General features: G+C 47.3%; 1 protein-coding gene across 1 annotated transcript in view; it reads left to right on the forward strand.

The window, feature by feature from the left end:
- The first annotated feature begins 3,925 nt into the window (after positions 1-3,925).
- Positions 3,926-24,332, forward strand: part of LOC134949290 (cytochrome P450 2A4-like) — a 132,326-nt gene continuing 111,919 nt past the window's right edge. The window contains exon 1 of the mRNA XM_063937787.1: positions 3,926-4,188. Coding sequence (XP_063793857.1) covers positions 4,009-4,188 — 180 coding nt within the window. The 5' untranslated portion in view covers positions 3,926-4,008. The remainder of the gene's footprint in view (positions 4,189-24,332) is intronic.

Consider the following 24,332-nt stretch of genomic DNA (forward strand, 5'->3'; position numbering starts at 1 on the left):
ATGCAGTTCCACAACTTGAATGGAGCGAGAGTCTAATTCAGACCTGATCGCTGTGCTGCAAATTACACTGTCCTGCGATCAGATAGTCGCTGCCCAGGGGTAGTGAAAACTCTCCACGTGCAAGTGTGCGATTGCATGTGTACACTGTGCAAACATTCCCCTCAGTCAGTGGACAGCTGCAAAACCATTCACATCACACTCACCATGGAATGTTTTTCCCATTCTGTGCAGTGTGTGCAGTCCGTGCGTAGCAGAATGCTTACTCCTTCAATCAAATAAATCAGGCTGATTGGGACTGGAGTTGACGTCACACTCCAGCCCTGAAAACACTTGGGAACTCCTGCATTAATCCTGAAAACGGTCAGTTACCACCCACAAACGTCCTCTTCCTGTCAATCACCTTGGAAACAGCCATGCAATGAAAACTTTCGCACCATTCTTTCGCTGTTTGGCGACGCACATGCGCATTGTGGTGCATTTGCATGTGCAGTAGTTCGATAATCGCCTGCTGTGCGAAAACGCACAGCAGCGATCAGGTCTGAATCAGGGCCCAAACTCGCATCCAGATATTTTCCCATTTTGAACATACAACTCACACCTAAACTTAAGTGAGCATGTGGGAGATTATTTGAATACTGTGGCGGGAAATAACTATGCAGTGCCTGGGCTGCATAAATTAATGTGTGTCCTGCACTTTTTTCAACAGGCTTATTTGATTCTGTGAGCTCTAGGGTGCTGGGGATTACGCAGGCCACTTTCTCAGTGCATTTAACTCAAGTGTTATCTGCCATGAAGAAATTATGACCTACATAGATATACATCATCTCATTCCACAGTTTGGAGTCCATGTGGCAAGACCTGAAGGTACACTATAGACTTCTAGCATTCCTTAATGTGCTGGAAGCCATAGGCTGTACCCACATTTGGATCAGAGCAACACATTTTAGGGGTTATGTATATATTAATCACCATAACTATCCCTTAATGTGTAGGTGTTCTGTGGTGCTCTCCACCGTTATCCAGCATCTTTCCATGATGCCTATATCCTGCACCAGTCAGCCCTATGGGAGAAGTTTGAAGGAGGATACATGCCAGAGGGCTGGATAATACTTCTTTCAGACTGCTTGAGGTGGGTCGCACCCGGGAGACAGACAAGGGAGCTCTCAGGGTGTGACCCACCTCAGGCACCCCTGCTGCCACTTGCTGCAACCTGGCATATTGCCAGGTTGATGATGTCAGCAGTGATGTGGCGGGGGGCGACACTTGGAGATCACATGATCTCCAAGCACCGTCCGTACACACACAGTGAATGGGTGCTGGGTCGCATTGACCTGGCTACTGTTCACACTGCACAGTGAGCCAGGTTGAACACGTGTTATAGGTATGCTGGACTTTCTGTACCCAAAAACATTTTCTTGTGCTGTAGGTATATTTAAGTTTGTGACTACAAAGTTACAAACAAGCATGTGCTTAGTGCCAACCACACAGTGGGCTGGATTCAAATCCTATCGCACCTGCTATTTCTTGTCTAAAGTGACGGGAAAGGAGCGACATTCAAATGTGGCCCGCTATCACACTGATCGCGCTCATTACAGTCTGGTTTAGGCACATCAAGCACCTAAACCTGACTAAACTAATGGGCACAATTGTGAATAGACCAGTTTGAGCCCAAATTGGTCTCTTTACACGCATTTTAGCTCGCTACCTCCAGGGGTAGCGGGCTGAAATCAAGTTGTCACGGCCGTCGGCAGTAACATTAGAATATCGCCGGTGGGCACAATAGACTTCAAAAGGGAGGGGGGAATCCTGCCCAGTATGTTGCACATTTTTTTTTTAGAAAACGTAGTACTTTTTATTGAATTTTTTTACATCATACATATTTATTTACAATACAGTACATAGAGAAAAGAAAAGAAGAAAACAAAATGAGTCAATTTACAAACTGTTTTCTCCTTTTTTCTTCTTTTTTCCTCTTCCCTTCTCTCTCCCCTTCCTCCTCCCTTCGAAAATGTCCTTATAACATCCTCTATGAGGGAGACATAGTTGCATAATCCCTTTCCTTAAGAGGAATGGAAAACTCAGAGTCAAGCCATTTGGCCCAAATTTGAGCAAACTTGGATTCTGCATGTCTAGCTATATAAGTATATTTCTCATGTGCTACAGTAACATTAACCAGTGATAACCATTAATTGAATGCAGGACCCTCTTTTGCCATCCAGGTTCAAACTATACATGTTTCAGCTAAACTGCACATATTTAGAACATATTGTTTAATATAACTGTCTAGAACAATTGCCTCAATTATACCCAACAGGCACACTGCTGACATAGATTTATCTCTTGGGATACAATAACCTAACTTTTTATTAATGATTTTGGCAGTAAACATAAAATGAATGTTATACAGTACAATAAATAGCATAGAGCAGCATGTCCTGCTACAGTTTTCCTATTTGGTCATGCTAAAACTTTTGAAGGGCATGCTGGGAGGGCCGTAGGTTCCCCACCCCTGGCATAGAGCAACATCAGCATGAGTAAATTCACTGGATCAATTTTGCGAAAATGCTAACTATAATAAGAGGATGGTATGGGGTAGATTTAAAAATAAGAGAAGGAGGAAAATATAAAAGGGAAATGGAAGCCAATCGGTGAGTATTGTCAATATTATTGGGGGTGAGTAGTAAAAATGTGAAGCTATATAGTCGAAAAGTGGATTGGAGTATCATGTAGAACTGAGGTAATTCGTTCCATTCTGTAGGTGGATCAGAAAGTGTTAATTGTTGCAGGGAGTGGGGTGGGAGTAGCGGACTTCCAGTGTGAGGCAATTTGACATCTGGCAGTATTTATGATTGATCAATTTATATGTTGGGCGAAGGGATTGAGGAATGGGATGATATATTAGGAATACAGGGGAAGTAGGCCTTTGAATTTCTACTATTGATCTAATTAAATCATGAACCTTAGTCCAGTAGTGTCGAATATTAGGACATGACCACCAAATGTGCAGCAAGGTTCCCTTCTGGCTGCACATGCGCTAACATAAGTCAGAAGCAGTAGGATAGACTGTGCGGAGACGAGTAGGAAGAAGATATCAGCGATAAACAGTTTGAGGGAATCTTCTATAATGTGTACCGAAACTGAACTCTACCCCTTTCACACTGCCAATGCCGGATCCCACCCGGAAATTGAAAACGGGTCCTTCCCGGGTGGGATCCGGCTTTGGCAGCTGTTGCAGGCTTCCCCGACTCGGCAATATGCCGGGCGGGTTGCCATAGCAGCGGGGGAGTGGAGCCGGCAGCGGGGGCGGAGGTGGAGGCGGCGCTGGGAGATGAGATCATCTCCGGCCACCTCTCCCTGCTGTAGTAAATGGGTCCCGGGACTCATTGACTCGGGAGCCCGTTTACGCAGCCACTGACCCGGTATTCAACCCGGGTATAACACTGCTTTATTCCCAGGTTGAATTGCCAGGTCAGGCGACCCGCGATTTTGGCTATGCCCCTTTCACACCGCACGCCAACCCGTGTCGACCCGGCAATATGCCGGGTCAATAGCGGGTTATTTGTGCGGTGTGAAAGGGGTATTAGCTATTTCTATCCTGATCATAGTCAGGTCAGTTATTTTGGCAACATTGCAGTTGATTCCAAACTCATGTCTTAGAAAAGCTGTGGTTTTTATTCTCTAGAGATTATCTCTGCTAGAGAGGAAAGTTTAGGTTCTGAATAGTAGAATATTTTTGTATTTCTTACAAGACAATAAATCTATTTGTACTGATGTAGCAGATTATGTAAAGTAAATATAGTCCATGCTTCAGTAAATAATGGATACTGCCTAAACTATTACATGATTGCTGTACACTGTGACTCTAGAATACATTCATTGTTATGCTCCACCTACTGTACACTGTTTATTTGCATGAACTCTATCATACATAGGCAAAGCTAACTGCGTTCAGTGACTGGCAGACTGGCAGAAACACAGTGAGCTCAAGCCAGTGAGGACTAACTGAGAATGTATTTACTACCAGATTTCACATCGCTACTGATGTTATATGTTTTTTTCCTCATCTCGTATTTATGTTTGAAAAGATATTGGAGGAATGACACCCTTCCTCCTGGACCAACACCTCTTCCATTGTTGGGGAACTTCCTAGAGTTAGGAGTAGGAGGATTAGTCAACTCTATGACAAAAGTAAGTCCCTTTAAAATATTATTTTCTTTTTACCTGGATTAAAGTGATTAGATATCTTGCAAAATATTTAATAACATAGTATTCTGTAATTGCAGAAGTGCGTTTTATAAGAGTGTTGTAGAGAGACATCATTAGTGCTGCTGGTGGAACAAATGATGTTTCCTCTAAGTATGATAGACTTCGCTGTATGAAGATATATGACATATATGAGATTATCTAGGATGTTCAAGTGCAGGACAAATGCTAGAACTTCCCTGTTTGCAATATGCCCACTTTGTGTATTTATACTTAAGTACATGGTCCTAGGACTGTATCTATATGTGACGATGGAATGTAGAGTGCTGGAGAAGGAATGTTGGGTGGATTATGGTAGGCTGTAGAAGTTACAGTGTCGGTGTACATGTTTGCCAGAAGCAAACTCAGACTGTACATATAGTCACCTCAAATATTAAAATAAATATAGCTGACATTAACTGGCCAAAGTACAGTATGCTTCATTTTGGCTCCTGGAGCTTTTTCAGTGACCAAATATACTGTATTTCTGCATATCTGAGATGGCAGTCACCTTAGATTATTAATATTATTTAGTTACACGCAGTCATACAATAAGACTGGTCAGCAACATAATATATATTATTGGGTGCATACACTTATATCTCTTTTCCACCTGGGTCTGACCTGAGACTTGGAACACAGTTCCAATTTGGGTCAGACTCGGGACAGTCCCTATACCACTGTGGCGCCGATCTGGGTTAGTTCCGAATCTACGCCATTCACACTGAACATAGGAGCGGTGCTGGTACTTGGAGATGACATCTCCTTGCGCAAGGAGAGCAGTTCTCCCCATCCTGTAAAAAGGTCCCAGTGGTAAAACCCTGTTAGGTACAGTACCTGGGAAGGATTCCCATGTGAGTGGACCCTTTTCCACTGACCTAAATACCGGGTTGCTGCAGAATAACCTGGGATTTTCAGGTCAGTGGAAAAGGGGTATTAGAGATGGATGGGATGAAATGTTGTTGAGCATCTGTAGACACCATGTATCGTCTAATGTGTACCCAGCATAAGATAAGGCAATCTTTAATGCATATATACTGTATGTATACAGTGCATTAGGAAATACAATCATAAAAAAAAAACGAAAAACAAATTTGCAATACATAAATAAACCTGGGAGTAAATATAATAGCTTGCAAAATGCAGTTAACTATGACTTCCCATCGAGTCTGCCCAGTGATTTACAGGGGCAAACATTTAAAAGGCAATACTACCTGGTCTTGCATTTTAAATGTTTGCCCCTTTAAAACACCGGGCAGCCTTGCCAAGAACATATACAACAGTGACGTGCGGTGAGGTCAGTGGCTGGGGAGGCACCGGCAACTAACACACACCCCCGCCCATAGAGGGGAAGAAAAAAAATCCCCCCACAAGTGTAGTCCTCCACACATCACCAGCACCAGGCAGAACTAGTCAGGGGGGGGGGGGGGGGGGTAATGCCATAGCAGGGGAGACACTCAGTGTGGGGTCCCCCTGCCATGCCATTAATCACCCCACAGATAGCCCAGTGCTAAGCCCTGCACCCCTGGTGACGGTGGGTGCGGGGTTCATTGTATGCTAATATTGTTCTTTACAGGTGGCCTATAGGTCCCAGCAAGCCTGCCCCAGCATGCTGGCACTTGGAGAACCACAAATGCCAGCATGCCCAGACATAAAGGGCCCGCTGGCACCTGTAGTCCACCTGTAAAGAAAATATAAAAAAAACACCACACTGTAAAAAAAAAAAGTTTTATTAGACAGGGTCTTCACCTGGGGGCGGCGGTCTTTAAGCTTTTATGCATGGCCACCACCTTCCCAGGGCTTCTGGCGTATTCACCTGAGGGGGAGCCACCTCCCCAGGGCTTCCAGCGTCTTCACCTGGGGGGGTGCCACCTCCCCAGGGCTTCCTCCGGCGTCTTCACCTGGGAGGTGGCGGCATTTAAACTCTTTTGCATGGCCGCCACCTTCCCCAGGGCATCCGGAGTCTTCACCTGGTGGGCGGTGGCTGTTAAGCTCTTTTGCATAGCCGACGCCCATCCAGGACTTCTGGCGTCTTCTCTCTTCAGGAGCTCTTCTCTGCTCCTCCTCCGCCGTCGGACTGTCACGCCGCTGCCTCACGCTGACTTATATAAGTCAGCTCGAGGGGACGGGGCAATGACGTGGCGAGCCGTGATTGGCTCGCGGCGGCCATCTTGTATTTCAAAAATTACGCTGAGGTGCCATTTTTTAAACTGGTACCGCTCCACTGCCAAACTCTGCAGAATACAGGTAAACTTCCGCCGCCCACACCACCGCCACAACCCGCCGCCCGCACCACCGCTGCATCCCGCCACTCACACCACCACCGCATCCCGCCGTTCGCACCTCTGCCGCCCACACAGTGATTGACAGCAGATCCAGTGACAGATCCGCTGGCCAATCACTGTGGCCTCACTGACAGGGGTGTGCTTTCATAGGTTTAAAGCACATCCCTGTATGAAAGCGGCACTTTTAATGGTGCCACTTTCCCATGTATTTTCAATGGGCTTTTACTGCCCATGGCCTGGCCCCACCCGCGCCCGCCCCCCGCTCCCATACCTTTCCCCATTGACAACAGAAGGCACCACGATCGGTGCCTCCCAAACACATACAGAGAGGAGTAATGATTAGAATAATGTTAAGAGGATACATATGACACAGAATATGTGTCATAAGTATCTTCTTTGTATTATTTTAATCATTAATGACCTCTCCTGCCTTCCCTGACTGCACGTCCCTGCTCTTAACAGGAGACCAGAGGGACTGGGGGCATGCCAGCAGCTCACACAGCGCTGGCATGCCCACAGAGTGCTGGCATGATGATTTTCGGAGGCATGGCAGGCAATCGCGGCATTGCTGTGAAGCCACACCACTTTTACGGAGGTTGCAACCCCTTATTTTGGGCGAGGGCAGCTTTGCCGCACTAAACTGTCCCGCGTCTCTACACTTTAAAGTCGGGAGGTATGCATCCTTGGTGCATTAGATGTCTGAAAACAGACTAATCTCTGCATATGGGATTGGTATGTAATGTCAACTGCCGGGATGCTGAATGTCAGTACCCCATCATCCCCGAGGGGTAGACTGCAGCAGGGGGGTGAGTGAAAAGAAGCCCCTTGAGGGCTCGCTGCGCTTGCAGTGCTGTGGGCTTGGTGGTGAGCGTAAGTTCTATTCTGCCTCTATAGGGGGGGGGGGGGAATCGCTTACCAGTGGCAGTATGGTGCCCCTATTGGGATCCTGGCATCGGTATTGTGACAGCCTGGATCCTGACGGGAGTGGTATGCTTACCACATACCCTGCATACAGTATGTGCACCAGTGCATAGGGCCTGATTCATACAGTTGTAGCCTAATATCAGCCTAAAGATAGAAATATGTAAAAACAGACATAGAGGTTATAAATTGATATAATTGTATTCTGGTAAAATGTGTATATATTAATGATATTCATATATGTGCAGTATTTATAATAAAGTATGTATATATTAATGAAATTCATATATGGGAAGTAGCCTATATATATGTGGATAAATAGGAGGGTGATGTGTATGTTTATTCATGCCCGTATATATATATATATATATATATATATATATATACACACATTAGAGCTGTGTTTGTAGATTAGTAAAAGGGGGGTTGAGGCTAGATCCAAGTGGCCTAAGGGACCTTTTCCACCAGGGGGAGGAGCCACGACGCAAGGGGGAGGAGCTACGGCAGCGGGACAGTTGCTTTAGTATCCACGCCACCAACTACTACCTTTAGTAATTAGGTGTGGTGAGCGAAGCGTTGCGAGCAAAGCGAGCCCGCGAGGGTACTTTTTGGGTACCTTGTTCGGCCATAGCTCCTCCCCCTGGTGACAGGTCTCCTCCCCTAGGTACGTCAGAAGGTCCCTTCTCCCACTCCGATATAGAATCAACCCTCCTTCCAAAGGCAGAGTCTCCACGCTGAAGCTAAAATTAGTAGTGAGGGGCCAGTATCTGTCTGAGGTTGTCAAGAGGCGGAGTTGGGGGAGCATCCAGTCGCAGCTCAGCTAATACTGCAGAAGTGTTCCTGAACAAAACACCCCTTTGTATTACACTTACACCAAACATTACAAAGTTGTGGGAGAAGCTAACATTGGGATTAATTACATAAACAATAGACAGCAACTGCAGCTATTAAGCTAGAGGAATATAGCAAGCCTAATAAGTTTAGTGACTGTATATGGTGATAAAAGGCAGCTCCAAGGGAGGAGTCATTATAGAGCAAAGGATAAATTAGATGCATATAGTACATTTGAATAGTGCAGAGGAAAGCAGTAGAAACTGAACTGTTAATGGTTATTATGCCCAGCTGTATATCAGTTAGCAAAGCCATAGGAGGGGTGAAATTCATAATAAGTGTATATCAGCACTTCACCCAACCAGAGATCAAGAACTAGCATGAGCTTCTTTATGAGCAGGGGCTAAAGTGGGCGGGAATGAGGTGGAACTGAGTTCCACCACCTGTAATGGTAGGGGGATCTAGTTCCACCATCTCCATTGCCCTGCACAGTAATTCCAACAGAAAAGCCCACCCCATCATCTGCGTCAATAGATGATACAGGTGGCACTAGTGTGGCTGATGAGCTGCAGCCACCTACTCCTTCTTCAGGTCCTGGTGCCTCCATGATCCTCCTCCATGAGTTCCACCACCTCACCAGGACCACTTTAAGCCCTGTTTCTCTGACGTCCTAGTGGATGCTGGGTACTCCGTAAGGACCATGGGGTATAGACGGGCTCCGCAGGAGACTGGGCACTCTTAAAAGAAAGATTAGGTACTATATCTGGTGTGCACTGGCTCCTCCCCCTATGCCCCTCCTCCAGACCTCAGTTAGTATCTGTGCCCGGCCAGAGCTGGATGCACCCTAGGGGCTCTCCTCAGCACACCGGCGCCATTTTCTCTTCACAGCTCAGCTGCAAGGAAGCTCCCCAGGCTCTCTCCTGCAGTATCCTGGTACACAAAGAGTAAAAAAGAGAGGGGGGGGCACATAAATTTAGGCGCAAAACTGTGTATATAAGCTGCTATAGGGGAAAAATCACTCAGTATAGTGTACATCCCTGTATTATATATGTGCTGGCATACTCTCTTTCTGTCTCTCCAAAGGGCCTGGTGGGGGAACTGTCTTCAAATAGAGCATCCCCTGTGTGTGTGGTGTGTCGGTACACGTGTGTCGACATGTCTGAGGTAAAAGGCTACTCTAAGGAGGTGATAGAGCGGATAAGTGTGTGGGAGGGTGTCTCCGTCGACAATGCCGACCCCTGTTTGGATATGTGTAAGTGCTGAGGTAAAATTATTGCACAAAAGGTTAGGGAACAGAAAGGAAATCTACTCTGGTCTGTCCCTATGTCACAGAGTCCTTCAGAGTCTCTCTATGTTCACTATCCAAAATAACAAAGTATCGACACAGAGTTTAACTCCACTGTCGACTACGATAATGCAAAGTTACAGCCAAGAGGGCTAAAAGATATTCAATATATGATTATTGGAATAAAAGATGATTTGCATATCACTGATGACTCATCTGTCCCTGACACGAGAGTACACTTGTTAAGGGGAAGAATGCTGCGGTAAATTTCCCTCCTCTCATGAGGAAAAAGAGCGGGAATCTCCAGACAAGAGACGGCAGCTTCCCACAAGAGAATTCTCAGGCTGTATCCTTTCCCCACTAGGGCCAGGATGTGTTGAGAATCTTCCCCTTGGGTGTCCTGTTTGCACTAGCTATTCTCAGGGATCCTGCAGAAAGTGTGCACATTCTAGTATACTACCCAGACCGGCGATTGTGTCGGCATGGGTTTATAGCGCTGTGGCAGCGTGGACAGGTACCTTATCAGCAGAGATTGAGACCCTAGTATGCATATAAATATTTTAAGATGCTGTCTTAAGTGATAGATATATAATTATAAAGCATGCCCAAAGGGACATGAGTATACTGGGTCCTAGAGACAAAATCTATGTCGATTTCTGCTTGACGTGTCCTGTAGAATATACATTGGACAGATGATGCCGACTTAAGAGGCATATGGAAGGCTGAGAATTGTGTGGAGAAAGGTTCTCGGGCCTGGTCTCCACAGCTATAGCTGGTAATTCTGATATTTTGCCTTATATTCCTGCACAGCCTAGGAAAGCACGACATTATTAAATGCAGCTTTTCGACTAAAGAAACAAGAAAGTCTGAGGTGCATCCTTTCTTGTCAGAGCCGGGGGCAGAGGAAAGAAGCTGTACAACACAGCTAGTCCCCAGGAACAGAAGTCCTCCCCGGCCTCTACAAAAATCCACCGCATGTCGCTTGGGCTCCACAGGCGGAGCTAGGCCCGGTGGGGACACGCCTTCGTAAGTTCAGCCACAAGTGGGTTCACTCCCTGTTAGATCCCTGGGCAATAGAAATTGTATCGCAGGGATACAGGCTGGACTGTGAGAAGATGCCCCCTCACCGAGGACCCGGCGGGCTTCCCCCCAAGAGAGGGAGCCAGTGTTAACTGCAATTTGTAAATTGTATCTTCAACAGGTGGTGGTCAAGGGTCCCCTCCTTCAACAAGAGGGTGTTATTATTCGACCATGTTATAATCCCGAAACCAGACGGTTCGGTTAGACCCATATTGTATTAAAATCCCTGAACATATACCTGAAAAGGTTCAGGTTCAAGATGGAATCGCTAAGAGCGGTCATTGCAAGCCTGAAATGAATCGGGACATAAGGGATGCATACCTTCGTGTCCCCATTTATCCACCTCATCAGGCGTACCTCAGAATTGCGGTACGGGATTGTCATTACCAATTTCACCAAGGTAATGGCGGATATGATGGTGCTCCTGCGGAAGCAAGGTGTCACTATAATCACATACTTGGATGATCTCCTCATAAAAGCGAGATCAAGAGAGCAATTGCTTGACAGCGTATCACCTTCTCTGGAAGTGAAACGGCAACACGACTGGATTCTATATATTCCGAAGTCGCAGTTGGTTCCTACAGCTCATCTGCCTCGCCTAGGCATGATCCTAGACACAGACCAGAAGAGGGTTATCTCCCGATAGAGAGAGCTCAGGAGCTCATGACACTGGTCAGGAATCCATTGAAAACCAAAACAGGTGTCAGTGCATCACTGCACTCGAGTCCTGGGAAGGATGATGGCATCATACGAGGCCATCCCCTTCGGCTGGTTCCATGCAAGGACAATGGAACTTACTGGACAAGTGGTCCGGATCACATCTTCAGATGCATCGGTTAATCACCCTATCCCTCAGGGCCAGGGTGTCTCTCCTGTGGTGGCTGCGGAGTGCTCACCTTCTCGAGGGCCGCAGATTCGGCATTCAGGACTGGGTCCTGGTGACCACGGATGCAAGCCTCCGAGGGTGGGGGGCAGTTACACAGGGAAGAAAATTCCAAGGTTTGTGGTCAAGCCAACAGACTTGCCTTCACATCAATATCCTGGAACTAAGGGCCATATACAACGCCCTAAGTCAAGCGGAGTTCCTGCTTCACGACCAACCGGTTCTGATCCAGTCAGACCGCAGGGGCTCATGTAAACCACCAGGGCGGCACAAGGAGCAGGGTGGCGAGGGTAGAAGCCACCAGAATTCTTCGCTGGGCGGTGAATCAAGTAAGCGCACTGTCAGCAGTGTTCATTCCGGGAGTGGACACGACCTCCACCCGGGAAAGTGGTGACTTCATCAGGAAGTCTTCACGCAGTTTTGCAAATTGATGGAAACTGCCTCAGGTGGACTATATGGCGTCCCACCTCAATAAAAAGATAAAAAAGGTTTTACGCTGGGTCAAGGGACTCTCAGGCGATAGCTGTGGTCGCACTAGTAACACCGTGGGTGTTCCAGTCAGTCTATATATTCCCTCCTCTTCCTCTCAGACCCAAGGGCTGAGAATTGTAATAAACGGAGGAGTGTGAACAATATTCTTTGCTCCGGATTGGCCAAGAAGGACTCGGTACCCGGAACTGCAAGAAATGCTCTCAGAGGACCCCTGGCCTCTGCCTCTCAGTCAGGACATGTTGCAACAGGGACCCTGTCTGATCCAAGACTTACCGCGGCTGCGTTGGACGGCATGGCGGTTGAACGCCGGATCCTAGCGGAAAAGGGCATTCCGGATGCAGTTATTCCTACGCTGATGAAGGCTAGGAAAGACGTGACAGCAAGACTTTTTCACTGTATATGGCGAAAATAGGTTGCTTGGTGTGTGGCCGGGAAGGCCCTACAGAGGAATTCCGGGGGGGTCGATTCCTGCACTTCCTACAGTCAGGAGTGACTATGGGCCAAAAATTAGGATCCATAAAGGCCAAGATTTCGGCCCTATCCCTTTTTCTCTCAAAAAGAACTGGCTTCACTGCCTGAAGTTCGGACGTTGTTACAGGGGTGCTGCATATTCAGCCCCTTTTGTGCCTCCAGTGGCACCTTGGGATCTTAACGTGTGTTGGATTCCTAAAATCCCACTGGTTTGAGCCACTTAAGACCGTGGAGCTAAAATATCTCACGTGGAAAGTGGTCATGCTTTTGGCCTTAGCTTGGACTAGGCGTGTGTCAGAATTGGCGGCTTTGTCATGTAAAAGCCCATATCTGATCTTCCATATGGAAAGGGCAGATTGGAGGACTCGTCCCCAATTTCTCCCTAAGGTGGTATCATCGTTTCATTTGAACCAACCTATTGTGGTGCCTGCGGCTACTAGGGACTTGGAGGATTCCAAGTTGCTGGACGTAGTCCGGGCCCTGAAACTTTGTTTCCTGGACGGCTAGAGTCAGAAAAACTGACTCGCTATTTATCCTGCATGCACCCAACAAGCTGGGTGCTCCTGCTTCAAAGCAGACTATTGCTCGCTGGATCTGTAGCACGATTCAGCTTGTACATTCTGCGGCTGGACTGCCGCATCCTAAATTAGTAAAAGCCCATTCCACGAGGAAGGTGGGCTCTTCTTGGTCGGCTGCCCGAGGGGTCTCGGCTTTACAACTTTGCCGAGCTGCTACTTGGGCGGGTTCAAACACTTTTGAAAAATTCTACAAGTTTGATACCCTGGCTGAGGAGGACCTTGAGTTTGCTCATTCGGTGCTGCAGAGTCATCCGCACTCTCCCGCCCGTTTGGGAGCTTTGGTATAATCCCCATGGTCCTTACGGAGTACCCAGCATCCACTAGGACGTCAGAGAAAATAAGAATTTACTCACTGGTAATTCTATTTCTCGTAGTCCGTAGTGGATACTGGGAGCCCGTCCCAAGTGCGGACTCTCTGCAATACATGTATATAGTTATTGCTTAACTAAAGGGTTATTGTATAAGCCATCTGTTGAGAGAGGCTCAGTTATTGTTCATACTGTTAACTGGGTATAGTTATCACGAGTTGTATGGTGTGATTGGTGTGGCTGGTATGAGTCTTACCCTGGATTCAAAATCCTTTCCTAGTAATGTCAGCTCTTCCGGGCACAGTTTCCCTAACTGAGGTCTGGAGGAGGGGCATAGGGGGAGGAGCCAGTGCACACCAGATATAGTACCTGATCTTTCTTTTAAGAGTGCCCAGTCTCCTGCGGAGCCCGTCTATACCCCATGGTCCTTACGGAGTACCCAGCATCCACTACGGACTACGAGAAATAGAATTACCAGTGAGTAAATTCTTATTTTATGAGTATATACTCAGTTACTGTACCTGTGTTTGATAAATAAGTTTAGCTACAGGAAGAAAAATACCTACCAAGACTAATGTGATAAGGCTCATGCAGTACAGCGGATAGCTCATAAAAAGTGAAAGCTCCTTGATATACCAACATTATAAATTATAAATAGCTATATTATATTTTATTGACTGGTATAAACCCTATAGTTGTGTAACAATTAGTGATGAGCGGGTTCGGTTCCTCGGAATCCGAACCCCCCCGAACTTCACCCATTTTACTGCTTTATTGTGGGGACTGGGGACCAGCAGTATTATATAGGAGGAGTACAGTGCAGAGTTTTGCTGACCAGTGACCACCAGTATTATACGTTCTCTGCCTGAAAAACGCTCCATATCTGTGCTCAGTGTGCTGCATATATCTGTGCTCACACTGCTTTATTGTGGGGACTGGGGGCCAGCAGTATTATATAGGAGGAGTACAGTGCAGAGTTTTGCTGACCAGTGACCACCAGTATTATACGTTCTCTGCCTGAAAAACGCTCCATATCTGTGCTCAGTGTGCTGCATATATCTGTGCTCACACTGCTTTATTGTGGGGACTGGGGACCAGCAGTATTATATAGGAGAAGTACAGTGCAGAGTTTTGCTGACCAGTGACCACCAGTATTATACGTTCTCTGCCTGAAAAACGCTCCATATCTGTGCTGCATTGTAGTATATAGTAGGAGTACAGTGCATAATTTAGCTGACTACCAGTATATAATATATAGGAGTACGGTACAGAAGGCCACTGCTCTACCTACCTCTGTGTCGTCAAGTATACTATCCATCCATACCAGTGGTGCATTTCAGTTTTGCACAGTTTGCTGACCACCAGTATATAATATACAGCAGTACGGTACGGTAGGCCACTGCTCTACCTACCTCTGTGTCGTCAAGTATACTATCCATCCATACCTGTGGTGCATTTCAGTTTTGCACAGTTTGCTGACCACCAGTATATAATAAATAGCAGTACGGTACAGTAGGCCACGGCTCTACCTACCTCTGTGTTGTCAAGTATACTATCCATCCATACCTGTGGTGCATTTCAGTTTTGCACAGTATATATAGTAGTAGGCCATTGCTATTGATACTTGCATATAATTCCACACATTAAAAAATGGAGAACAAAAATGTGGAGGGTAAAATAGGGAAAGATCAAGATCCACTTCCACCTCGTGCTGAAGCTGCTGCCATTAGTCATGGCCGAGACGATGAAATGCCATCAACGTCGTCTGCCAAGGCCGATGTCCAATGTCATAGTAGAGAGCATGTAAAATCAAAACACTAAAGTTCAGTAAAATGACCCAAAAATCAAATTAAAAGCGTCTGAGGAGAAGCGTAAACTTGCCAATATGCCATTTACGACACGGAGTGGCAAGGAACGGCTGAGGCCCTGGCCTATGTTCATGGCTAGTGGTTCAGCTTCACATGAGGATGGAAGCACTCATCCTCTCGCTAGAAAACTGCAGTGCCACTCCTAGATGGGCCAGGTGTTTGTGTCGGCCACTTGGGTCGCTTAGCTTAGTCACACAGTTACCTCATTGCGCCTCTCTTTTTCTTTGCATCATGTGCTGTTTGGGGACTATTTTTTTGAAGTGCCATCCTGTCTGACACTGCAGTGCCACTCCTAGATGGGCCAAGTGTTTGTGTCGGCCACTTGGGTCGCTTAGCTTAGTCACACAGTTACCTCATTGCGCCTCTTTTTTTCTTTGCATCATGTGGTGTTTGGGGACTATTTTTTTGAAGTGCCATCCTGTCTGACACTGCAGTGCCACTCCTAGATGGGCCAGGTGTTTGTGTCGGCCACTTGGGTCGCTTAGCTTAGTCACACAGCTACCTCATTGCGCCTCTTTTTTTCTTTGCATCATGTGCTGTTTGGGGACTATTTTTTTGAAGTGCCACCCTGTCTGACACTGCAGTGCCACTCCTAGATGGGCCAAGTGTTTGTGTCGGCCACTTGGGTCACTTAGCTTAGTCACACAGTTACCTCATTGCGCCTCTTTTTTTCTTTGCATCATGTGCTGTTTGGGGACTATTTTTTTGAAGTGACATCCTGTCTAACACTGCAGTGCCACTCCTAGATGGGCCAGGTGTTTGTGTCGGCCACTTGGGTCGCTTTGCTTAGTCATCCAGCGACCTCGGTGCAAATTTTAGGGCTAAAAATAATATTGTGAGGTGTGAGGTGTTCAGAATAGACTGGAAATGAGTGGAAATTATGGTTATTGAGGTTAATAATACTATGGGAACAAAATGACCCCCAAATTATATGATTTAAGCTGTTTTTGAGGGTTTTTTTGTAAAAAAATACCGAATCCAAAACACACCCGAATCCGCCAAAAAAATTTCAGGGAGGTTTTGCTAAAACGCGTCCGAATCCAAAACACGGCCGCGGAACCGAATCCAAAACCAAAACACAAAACCCGAAAAATGTCCGGTGCACATCACTAGTAACAATAAGGGTTAAATTATTATCACAAGGAGGAGAAAGACAATTTACACCGTTGTGTTATATACTGAACTCCAAGGACATGGAAATTGTAATTGTATACATATGTATACTCAGGGGAGACGAAACTGAGTATACAGTTGAGTAGAGTTGAACTATACAAGATTAGCATTCTGTCAATATTTCCTTTTAATAAGAGGCCACCAAGAAAGACACTAGAGAGGAAAGTTAAAGGGAATACTTATATTTACTACTGCAGTGAAAATATAGATGAGACTAAATTAGCCATAAAAGGAAAGACTCTATGGAAAATTAACTCTTCAAGTGGGACACAGTATCTATTTCAAGTAACTGTTAATAATTCAACAACTGGTACTATCCTCAACACCAGTTATTTAGCAACATGCAGGCTGATGGATACAAAGTAGTGTAACTTTCATCTTAGCACAGTGAACTGTAACTTCTTTTGGAATACACTGTTGAACAGGATATCGTATTACATAGTTACAAATCAAAGCAGGATTTGCTAGTATTGGCCTTAGACTCAGAAGAGGAACTTTCATTCACTTATAAATTTGGAATTTAACAAGACGCTATTGCTTTTCACTGTATGGGCCCCACCTTGCCCATTTTCAGGTTTATGAGTACCCGGGTCACTCACATTTGTACCCCTTTCAGACAGAGAAAAGAACCCGGTAATTTCCCGGCTCCTGAAGGGTCGACCCGGGATTTTTTTCTATCTGAAAGGGTCAACAGAGTACTGAGTTTCCGGGAATTCGACCCAGGAATTTACCTGGGTTTTTCCCGGCTCTTACATGGGTTGCCGGCTGTCTTAAAGGGTCCGACCTGGTATTTTAGAAACGGGTCGAGGCTGACAGCGCTTATTGTCTGAGCTGGAGGGGCACTTGCGATTGGCTGAGCAGCAGGGTCTCTCTGATTGGCTGAGCGGGCGTGGCACTGGCGTCTGAGGTCATCCTTATGCTGCAGGGGAGACGGAGGGAGACAGCATGGCACATTGGAAGGAGGAGGAGATCAGGGAGCTGCTTTCTGTTAGATGGGAGGAGGAGATCCGGAAGCAGATCACTGGGACAGTGAAGGGTGCCACAGTGTACACCAACATTGCCAAGATACTTACCTCAAAGGGCATTGGGGGTCATTCTGAGGTGTTCGCTAGCTGCTTTCGGTCACAGCACAGCGATTAGGTAAAAAAGCGGCACTCCTGCGCATGCGTATGTGGCACAATGTGCACGCATGATGTACTTTCACATCAGCCGATGCAGTTTCACACAAGGTCTAGTGACACTTTTCAGTCGCACTGCTGGCCGCAGAGTGATTGACAGGAAGTGGGTGTTTCTGGGAGGTAACTGACCGTTTTCGGGGAGTGTGTGTAAAAACGCAGGCGTGTCAGATACAAACGCAGGCGTGCCTGGAGAAATGCAGGCGTGGCTGGCCGAACGCTGGGCGTGTTCATGACGTCAAAACAGGAACTAAATAGTCTGAAGTGATCGCAAGCTACGAGTAGGTCTGGAGCTGCTCAGAAACGACACAATCTTTTTTGCAGCTGTGCTGCGATCCTTTCATTCGCACTTCTGCTAAGCTAAGATACACTCCTAGAGGGCGGCGGCTTAGCATTTGCACGGCTGCTAAAAGCAGCTAGCGAGCAAACAACTCGGAATGAGGGCCATTGTGCGGACACAGCAGCAGGAAGTGAATAAATTGAAAGCTCTCAGAAAATATTACAACAAAGTTCACGACCACAACAGGAGGAAAAGTGGTGCTGCTAGAATGGCGTGGCTTTACTACGATCAGTGCAAGGAAGTATTTGGCAATTCTGCACTGGTTAATCCAATTGCCAATTCATCGTCCAGTTGTGCGTCCTCACGAAACCCTACCCCAGAGAACAGCCAATCCATCCCACTGACGCCACCAATGCTGTATGATGACATCACTGAGATCAGTGACACCGATCCGATCGCTGTCGTGGGGACCCAGTCACCAATACTATCGAGGTTGATACCAGTGGAATCAGCATGGTGACTCCGGCTGGGACACCGACTTCTGCGCAGACTGAAGCATCAAAGTTGCGGAGAAACAGTAAGTTGTTTTTGTTTTATTTTACACACACTTAAGATTTTTCTTATATTTAAAATCCAGTATATAGTATGGGCCGTATTCCACAATGATGTTGTTTGCATTTGTTATTATTTTTGAATGCTGTGTTACACATTCAATTCCTGTCTGTTTCTGTATTTCAACAATATTAGAAGGCCACATTACCTATTGCACCATTTAAGACTAATAATGACTGCTAACGACATCATAGGCCATACCTGAACGCTAATAGAACGAAGAAAAGAGACATCGTGCATAGCATGCAGTGTTTGTACAATTGCGCACTTCCATAAGTCACACATGATATCTTTCTCATTACCAATACTAAAAAATGTAATGTTGCAGTGTGAACATACCTCCCAACTTTGGCCGCCTTGAAAGAGGGACACACGCGCGGCTTCGCCGCGCGCGCTCCCGAAAAGGGCGTGACCTATGAAAAGGGGGCGTGGCTTCGCGGGAAGACCCGCGACCGTGAGCCACGCCCCCAATTTCGTCACTGAGGGGGCATGCCCAGCGCTCCGTGAGCCGCTGGCATGCCCCCTCTCCCTCTGTCTACAATGAATAGACGCTGTGCGCACGCGCACAGCGTCTATTCACCGCTGCTCTGCTAAGCAGGGCAGCGAGAGACTGAGCCTCCCAACTGCTCCCCCCCCACCGCGGGACACTACGGCCCGCGGGTGGGACAGCGGGACAGACCCCAAAAAATGGGACTGTCCCGCGAAAATCGGGACAGTTGGGAGGTATGGTCTGAAGCTAGTGTGCATGAGGAAGAAGGCCTCAAGCACATATATGCTGACATCACTGCTATTTTAAAAATGGTGTTTTCCGTTCATTTCTAGTCTTTGACGTACCAGAATAGAAGAAAAAAACTTCAAAGATGGCGCAAGCTATTCGCGTTATGACAAGAATCCTAGTCAATCAACTGCGAGAATCCAATGCAGAAATGCAGGCACAGGAGGATGCCTGACTACAACTAGAAAGAGTTACAAAATTAATTTCACACACAACTTGTGGGTATGCATGAATGCATTTCTAGGGAGAACAGAGAGGCTCAAATGTCCTTTCTTAACGGTCTGGTGTCTAGATTATACAATCCGCAACCTCCACACCCTTATCCAGTGTATACTCCTACTCAATATTCTGAGGGCAATTTTGCAAACTACCAGCATCATAGCAGAGGCATGCAGTTTATGGCAACAAACCAATCAAATCAACGTACTGCTACTCCACATAATATTCCAGAGGGCACAGTGAATACTACCAACTATGGCGCAGTGCATAGTTATCTAGATGGCACAGCAAATAATTTATCACACGACCCAGCGCGTAGCAGTCCACATGTCAATAAGCAGACCAGGCTGAAGTTACAATGCATAGCAGTCCACATGAAAGAGTGCATCATAGTCCAGATGGCACAGGGCATAATACTACACATGGCACTGTGTATACTTATCCAGATGCCACAGTGAATAATACTCCACATGGCACTGACAATAGTTATCCAGACGTCACAACTCTCACCCGTCCACTGGGCAGCACTTCGTACAGACAGTTGTAAATATTGTCAAGTGTCCGGCCCATAGCTGGCTATTACCTCAGCCACTTCTTTAGATGGGGGTGTACGTTTAGCCAAATGTACAAGCATTATGCCCTCTATTTATGTGCCTACAGTGGCAAATAATCTATTTTCTCTGACGTCCTAGTGGATGCTGGGTACTCCGTCAGGACCATGGGGAATAGACGGGCTCCACAGGAGACTGGGCACTCTAAAAGAAAGATTAGGTACTATCTGGTGTGCACTAGCTCCTCCCTCTATGCCCCTCCTCCAGACCTTAGTTAGAATCTGTGCCCGGCTTGAGCTGGTTGCACACTAGGGGCTCTCCTGAGCTTCTAGTAAAGAAAGTATTTGTTAGGTTTTTTATTTTCAGTGAGATCTGCTGGCAACAGACTCACTGCTACGAGGGACTGAGGGGAGAGAAGCAAACCTACCTGCTTGCAGCTAGCTTGGGCTTCTAAGGCTACTGGACACCATTAGCTCCAGAGGGATCGAACACTGGGCCCATCCACGATCGTCCGGTCCCGGAGCCGCGCCGCCGTCCCCCTTGCAGAGCCAGAAGCAAGAAGTACATCCTGAAAATCGGTGGCTGAAGACTTCGGTCTTCATTAAGGTAGCGCACAGCACTGCAGCTGTGCGCCATTGCTCCCTATGCACACCACACACTCCGGTCACTGTTGGGTGCAGGGCGCTGGGGGGGGGGTGGCGCCCTGGGCTGCAATTAGAGTACCTTCTATGACAAAAAGCACATATATATATAGTCCAATAAACTATATATGTGCAAAATCCCCCGCCATAATATATATATAAGAGCGGGAGAAGTCCGCCGAGAAGGGGGCGGGGCTATCTCCCTCAGCACACTGGCGCCATTTCCTCTTCACAGCTCCGCTGGAAGACAGCTCCCCAGGCTCTACCCTGCAGTTTCCAGGCTCAAAGGGTAAAAAAGAGAGGGGGGGCACTGAATTTAGGCGCAAATTGTGTATGTAAAGCAGCTATAGGGAAAACTCACTTTGTGTTAGTGTACATCCCTGATTATATAGCGCTGTGGTGTGTGCTGGCATACTCTCTCTCTGTCTCCCCAAAGGACTTTGTGGGGTCCTGTCCTCAGTCAGAGCATTCCCTGTGTGTGTGTGCGGTGTGTCGGTACGGCTGTGTCGACATGTTTGATGAGGACGCTTACGTGGAGGCGGAGCAGGTGCCGATAAGTGTGATGTCGCCCCCTGGGGGGCCGACACCTGAGTGGATGGATATGTGGAAGGTATTAACCGACAGTGTCAACTCCTTACATAAAAGGTTCGATGACGCAGCTTTGGGACAGCCGGCATCTCAGCCAGCGCCTGCCCAGGCATCTCAGAGGCCATCAGGGGCTCAAAAACGCCCGCTACCTCAGATGGCTGACACAGATGTCGACACGGAGTCTGACTCCAGTGTCGACGAGGATGAGACAAATATACAATCCACTAGGGCCATCCGATGTATGATTACGGCAATGAAAAATGTGTTGCACATTTCTGACATTAACCCGGTTACCACAAAAATGGGTATTATGTTTGGGGAGAAAAAGCAGCCAGTGACTTTTCCCCCATCTGATGAGTTAAACGAATTGTGTGAAGAAGCGTGGGGTTCCCCAGATAATAAACTAGTAATTTCCAAGCGGTTACTAATGGCGTACCCTTTCCCGCCAACGGATAGGTTACGCTTGGAGACATCCCCTAAGGTGGACAAAGCGCTCACACGCTTATCAAAAAAGGTGGCACTGCCGTCTCAGGATACGGCCGCCTTAAAGGAGCCTGCAGATAGAAAGCAGGAGGCTATCCTGAAGTCTGTGTTTACACACTCAGGTACTATACTGAGACCAGCTATTGCTTCAGCATGGATGTGTAGTGCTGCAGCAGCATGGTCTGATTCCCTGTCAGATAACATTGATTCCCTTGACAGGGATACTATTTTGCTAACTATAGAGCATATTAAAGACGTAGTCTTATATATGAGAGATGCACAGAGGGACATTTGCCGGTTGGCATCTAGAATTAATGCAATGTCCATTTCTGCCAGGAGAGTATTATGGACTCGGCAGTGGACATGTGATGCTGATTCTAAAAGGCACATGGAAGTTTTGCCTTATAAGGGTGAGGAATTGTTTGGGGACGGTCTCTCGGACCTCGTGTCCACAGCAACAGCTGGGAAGTCGACTTTTTTACCTCAGGTCCCCTCACAGCCTAAGAAAGCACCGTATTATCAAGTACAGTCCTTTCGGCCTAAGAAAGGCAAGCGGGTCAGAGGCGCGTCCTTTCTGCCCAGAGTCAGGGGTAGAGGGAAAAAGCTGCACCAGACAGCCAGTTCCCAGGAACAAATATCCTCCCCTGCTTCCACTAAGTCCACCGCATGACGCTGGGGCTCCATAGGTGGAGCCAGGTGCGGTGGGGGCCCGTCTCCGGAACTTCAGCGACCAGTGGGTTCGCTCACAGGTGGATCTCTGGGTTCTACAGGTATCTCAGGGATACAAGCTGGAGTTCGAGACATCTCCCCCTCGCCGTTACCTCAAATCAGCCTTGCCTGCTACTCCCAAGGAAAGGGAGGTAGTACTGGCGGCAATTCACAAGCTGTACCTCCAGCAGGTGATAATCAAAGTTCCTCTCCTTCAACAGGGACGAGGTTACTATTCCACAATGTTTGTGATACCGAAACCAGACGGTTCGGTGAGACCCATTCTAAATTTGAAATCCTTGAACACTTATATAAGGAAGTTCAAGTTCAAAATAGAATCGCTCAGGGCGGTTATTGCAAGCCTGGAAGAGGGGGATATTATGGTGTCACTGGACATCATGGATGCTTACCTACATGTCCCCATTTACCCACCTCACCAGGAGTACCTCAAGGTTGTGGTACAGAACTGCCATTACCAATTCCAGACGTTGCCGTTTGGTCTGTCCACGGCACCGAGGGTGTGTTCCAAGGTAATGGCCAAAATGATGATACTCATTCGAAAGAAGGGAGTTATAATTATCCCGTACTTGGACGATCTCCTTATAAAGGCGAGGTCCAAGGAGCAGTCGTTGATCGGAGTAGCACTATCTCAGGAAGTGCTACCACAGCACGGCTGGATTCTGAATATCCCAAAGTCGCAGCTGGTTCCTACGACGCGTCTGCTGATATTGGGCATGTTTCTGGACACAGAACAGTAGAAGGTGTTTCTCCCGGAGGAGAAGGCCAAGGAGTTGTCATCTCTGGTCAGAGACCTCCTGCAACCAAAACAGGTGTCGGTGCATCATTGCACGCGAATCCTGGAAAAGATGGTAGCTTCTTTCGAAGCAATTCCCTTCGGCAGGTTCCATGCAAGGAACTTTCAGTGGGACCTGTTAGACAAGTGAGGATCGCATCTTCAGATGCATCGGCTGATCACCCTGTCCCCGAGGGCCAGGGTGTCTCTGCTGTGGTGGCTGCAGAGTGCTCATCTTCTCGAGGGCCGCAGATTCGGCATTCAGGACTGGGTCCTGGTGACCAAGGATGCAAGCCTCCGAGGTTGGGGAGTAGTCACTCAGGGAAGAAACTTCCAAGGATAATGGTCGAGTCAGGAGACTTCCCTACACATAAATATTCTGGACCTAAGGGCCATTTACAAGGCCCTAAGGCAAGCAGAACCCCTGCTTCAAAACCAGCCGGTGCTGATTCAGTCAGACAACATCACGGCTGTCGCCCATGTAAACCGACAAGGCGGCACAAGAAGCAGGATGGCATTGGCAGAAGCCACAAGGATTCTCCGATGGGCGGAGTATCACGTGCTAACATTGTCAGCAGTGTTCATTCCGGGTGTGGAAAACTAAGAAGCAGACTTCCTCAGCAGGCACGACCTCCACCCAGGAGAGTGGGGACTTCATCCAGAAGTCTTCACGCAGATTGTGAACCATTGGGAATGGCCACAGGTGGACATGATGGCGTCCCGCCTCAACAAAAAGCTAAAAAAGTATTGCGCCAGGTCAAGAGACCCTCAGGCGATAGCTGTGGACGCACTAGTGACACCGTGGGTGTACCAGTCGGTTTATGTGTTCCCTCCTCTTCCTCTCATACCCAAGGTACTGAGGATAGTAAGTAAGAGAGGAGTAAGAACTATACTCGTAGTTCCGGATTGGCCAAGAAGAACTTGGTACCCAGAACTACAAGTAATGATCTCGGAGGACCCATGGCCTCTGTCTGTCAGACAGGACCTGTTACTGCAGGGGCCCTGTCTGTTCCAAGACTTACCGCGGCTGCGTTGGAACGCTTGGCGGTTGAACGCCGTCCTAACGGAAAAGGGCGTTCCAGATGAAGTG

This window comes from Pseudophryne corroboree, chromosome 8, assembly GCF_028390025.1.
Source record: "Pseudophryne corroboree isolate aPseCor3 chromosome 8, aPseCor3.hap2, whole genome shotgun sequence".
NCBI lineage: Eukaryota > Metazoa > Chordata > Amphibia > Anura > Myobatrachidae > Pseudophryne > Pseudophryne corroboree.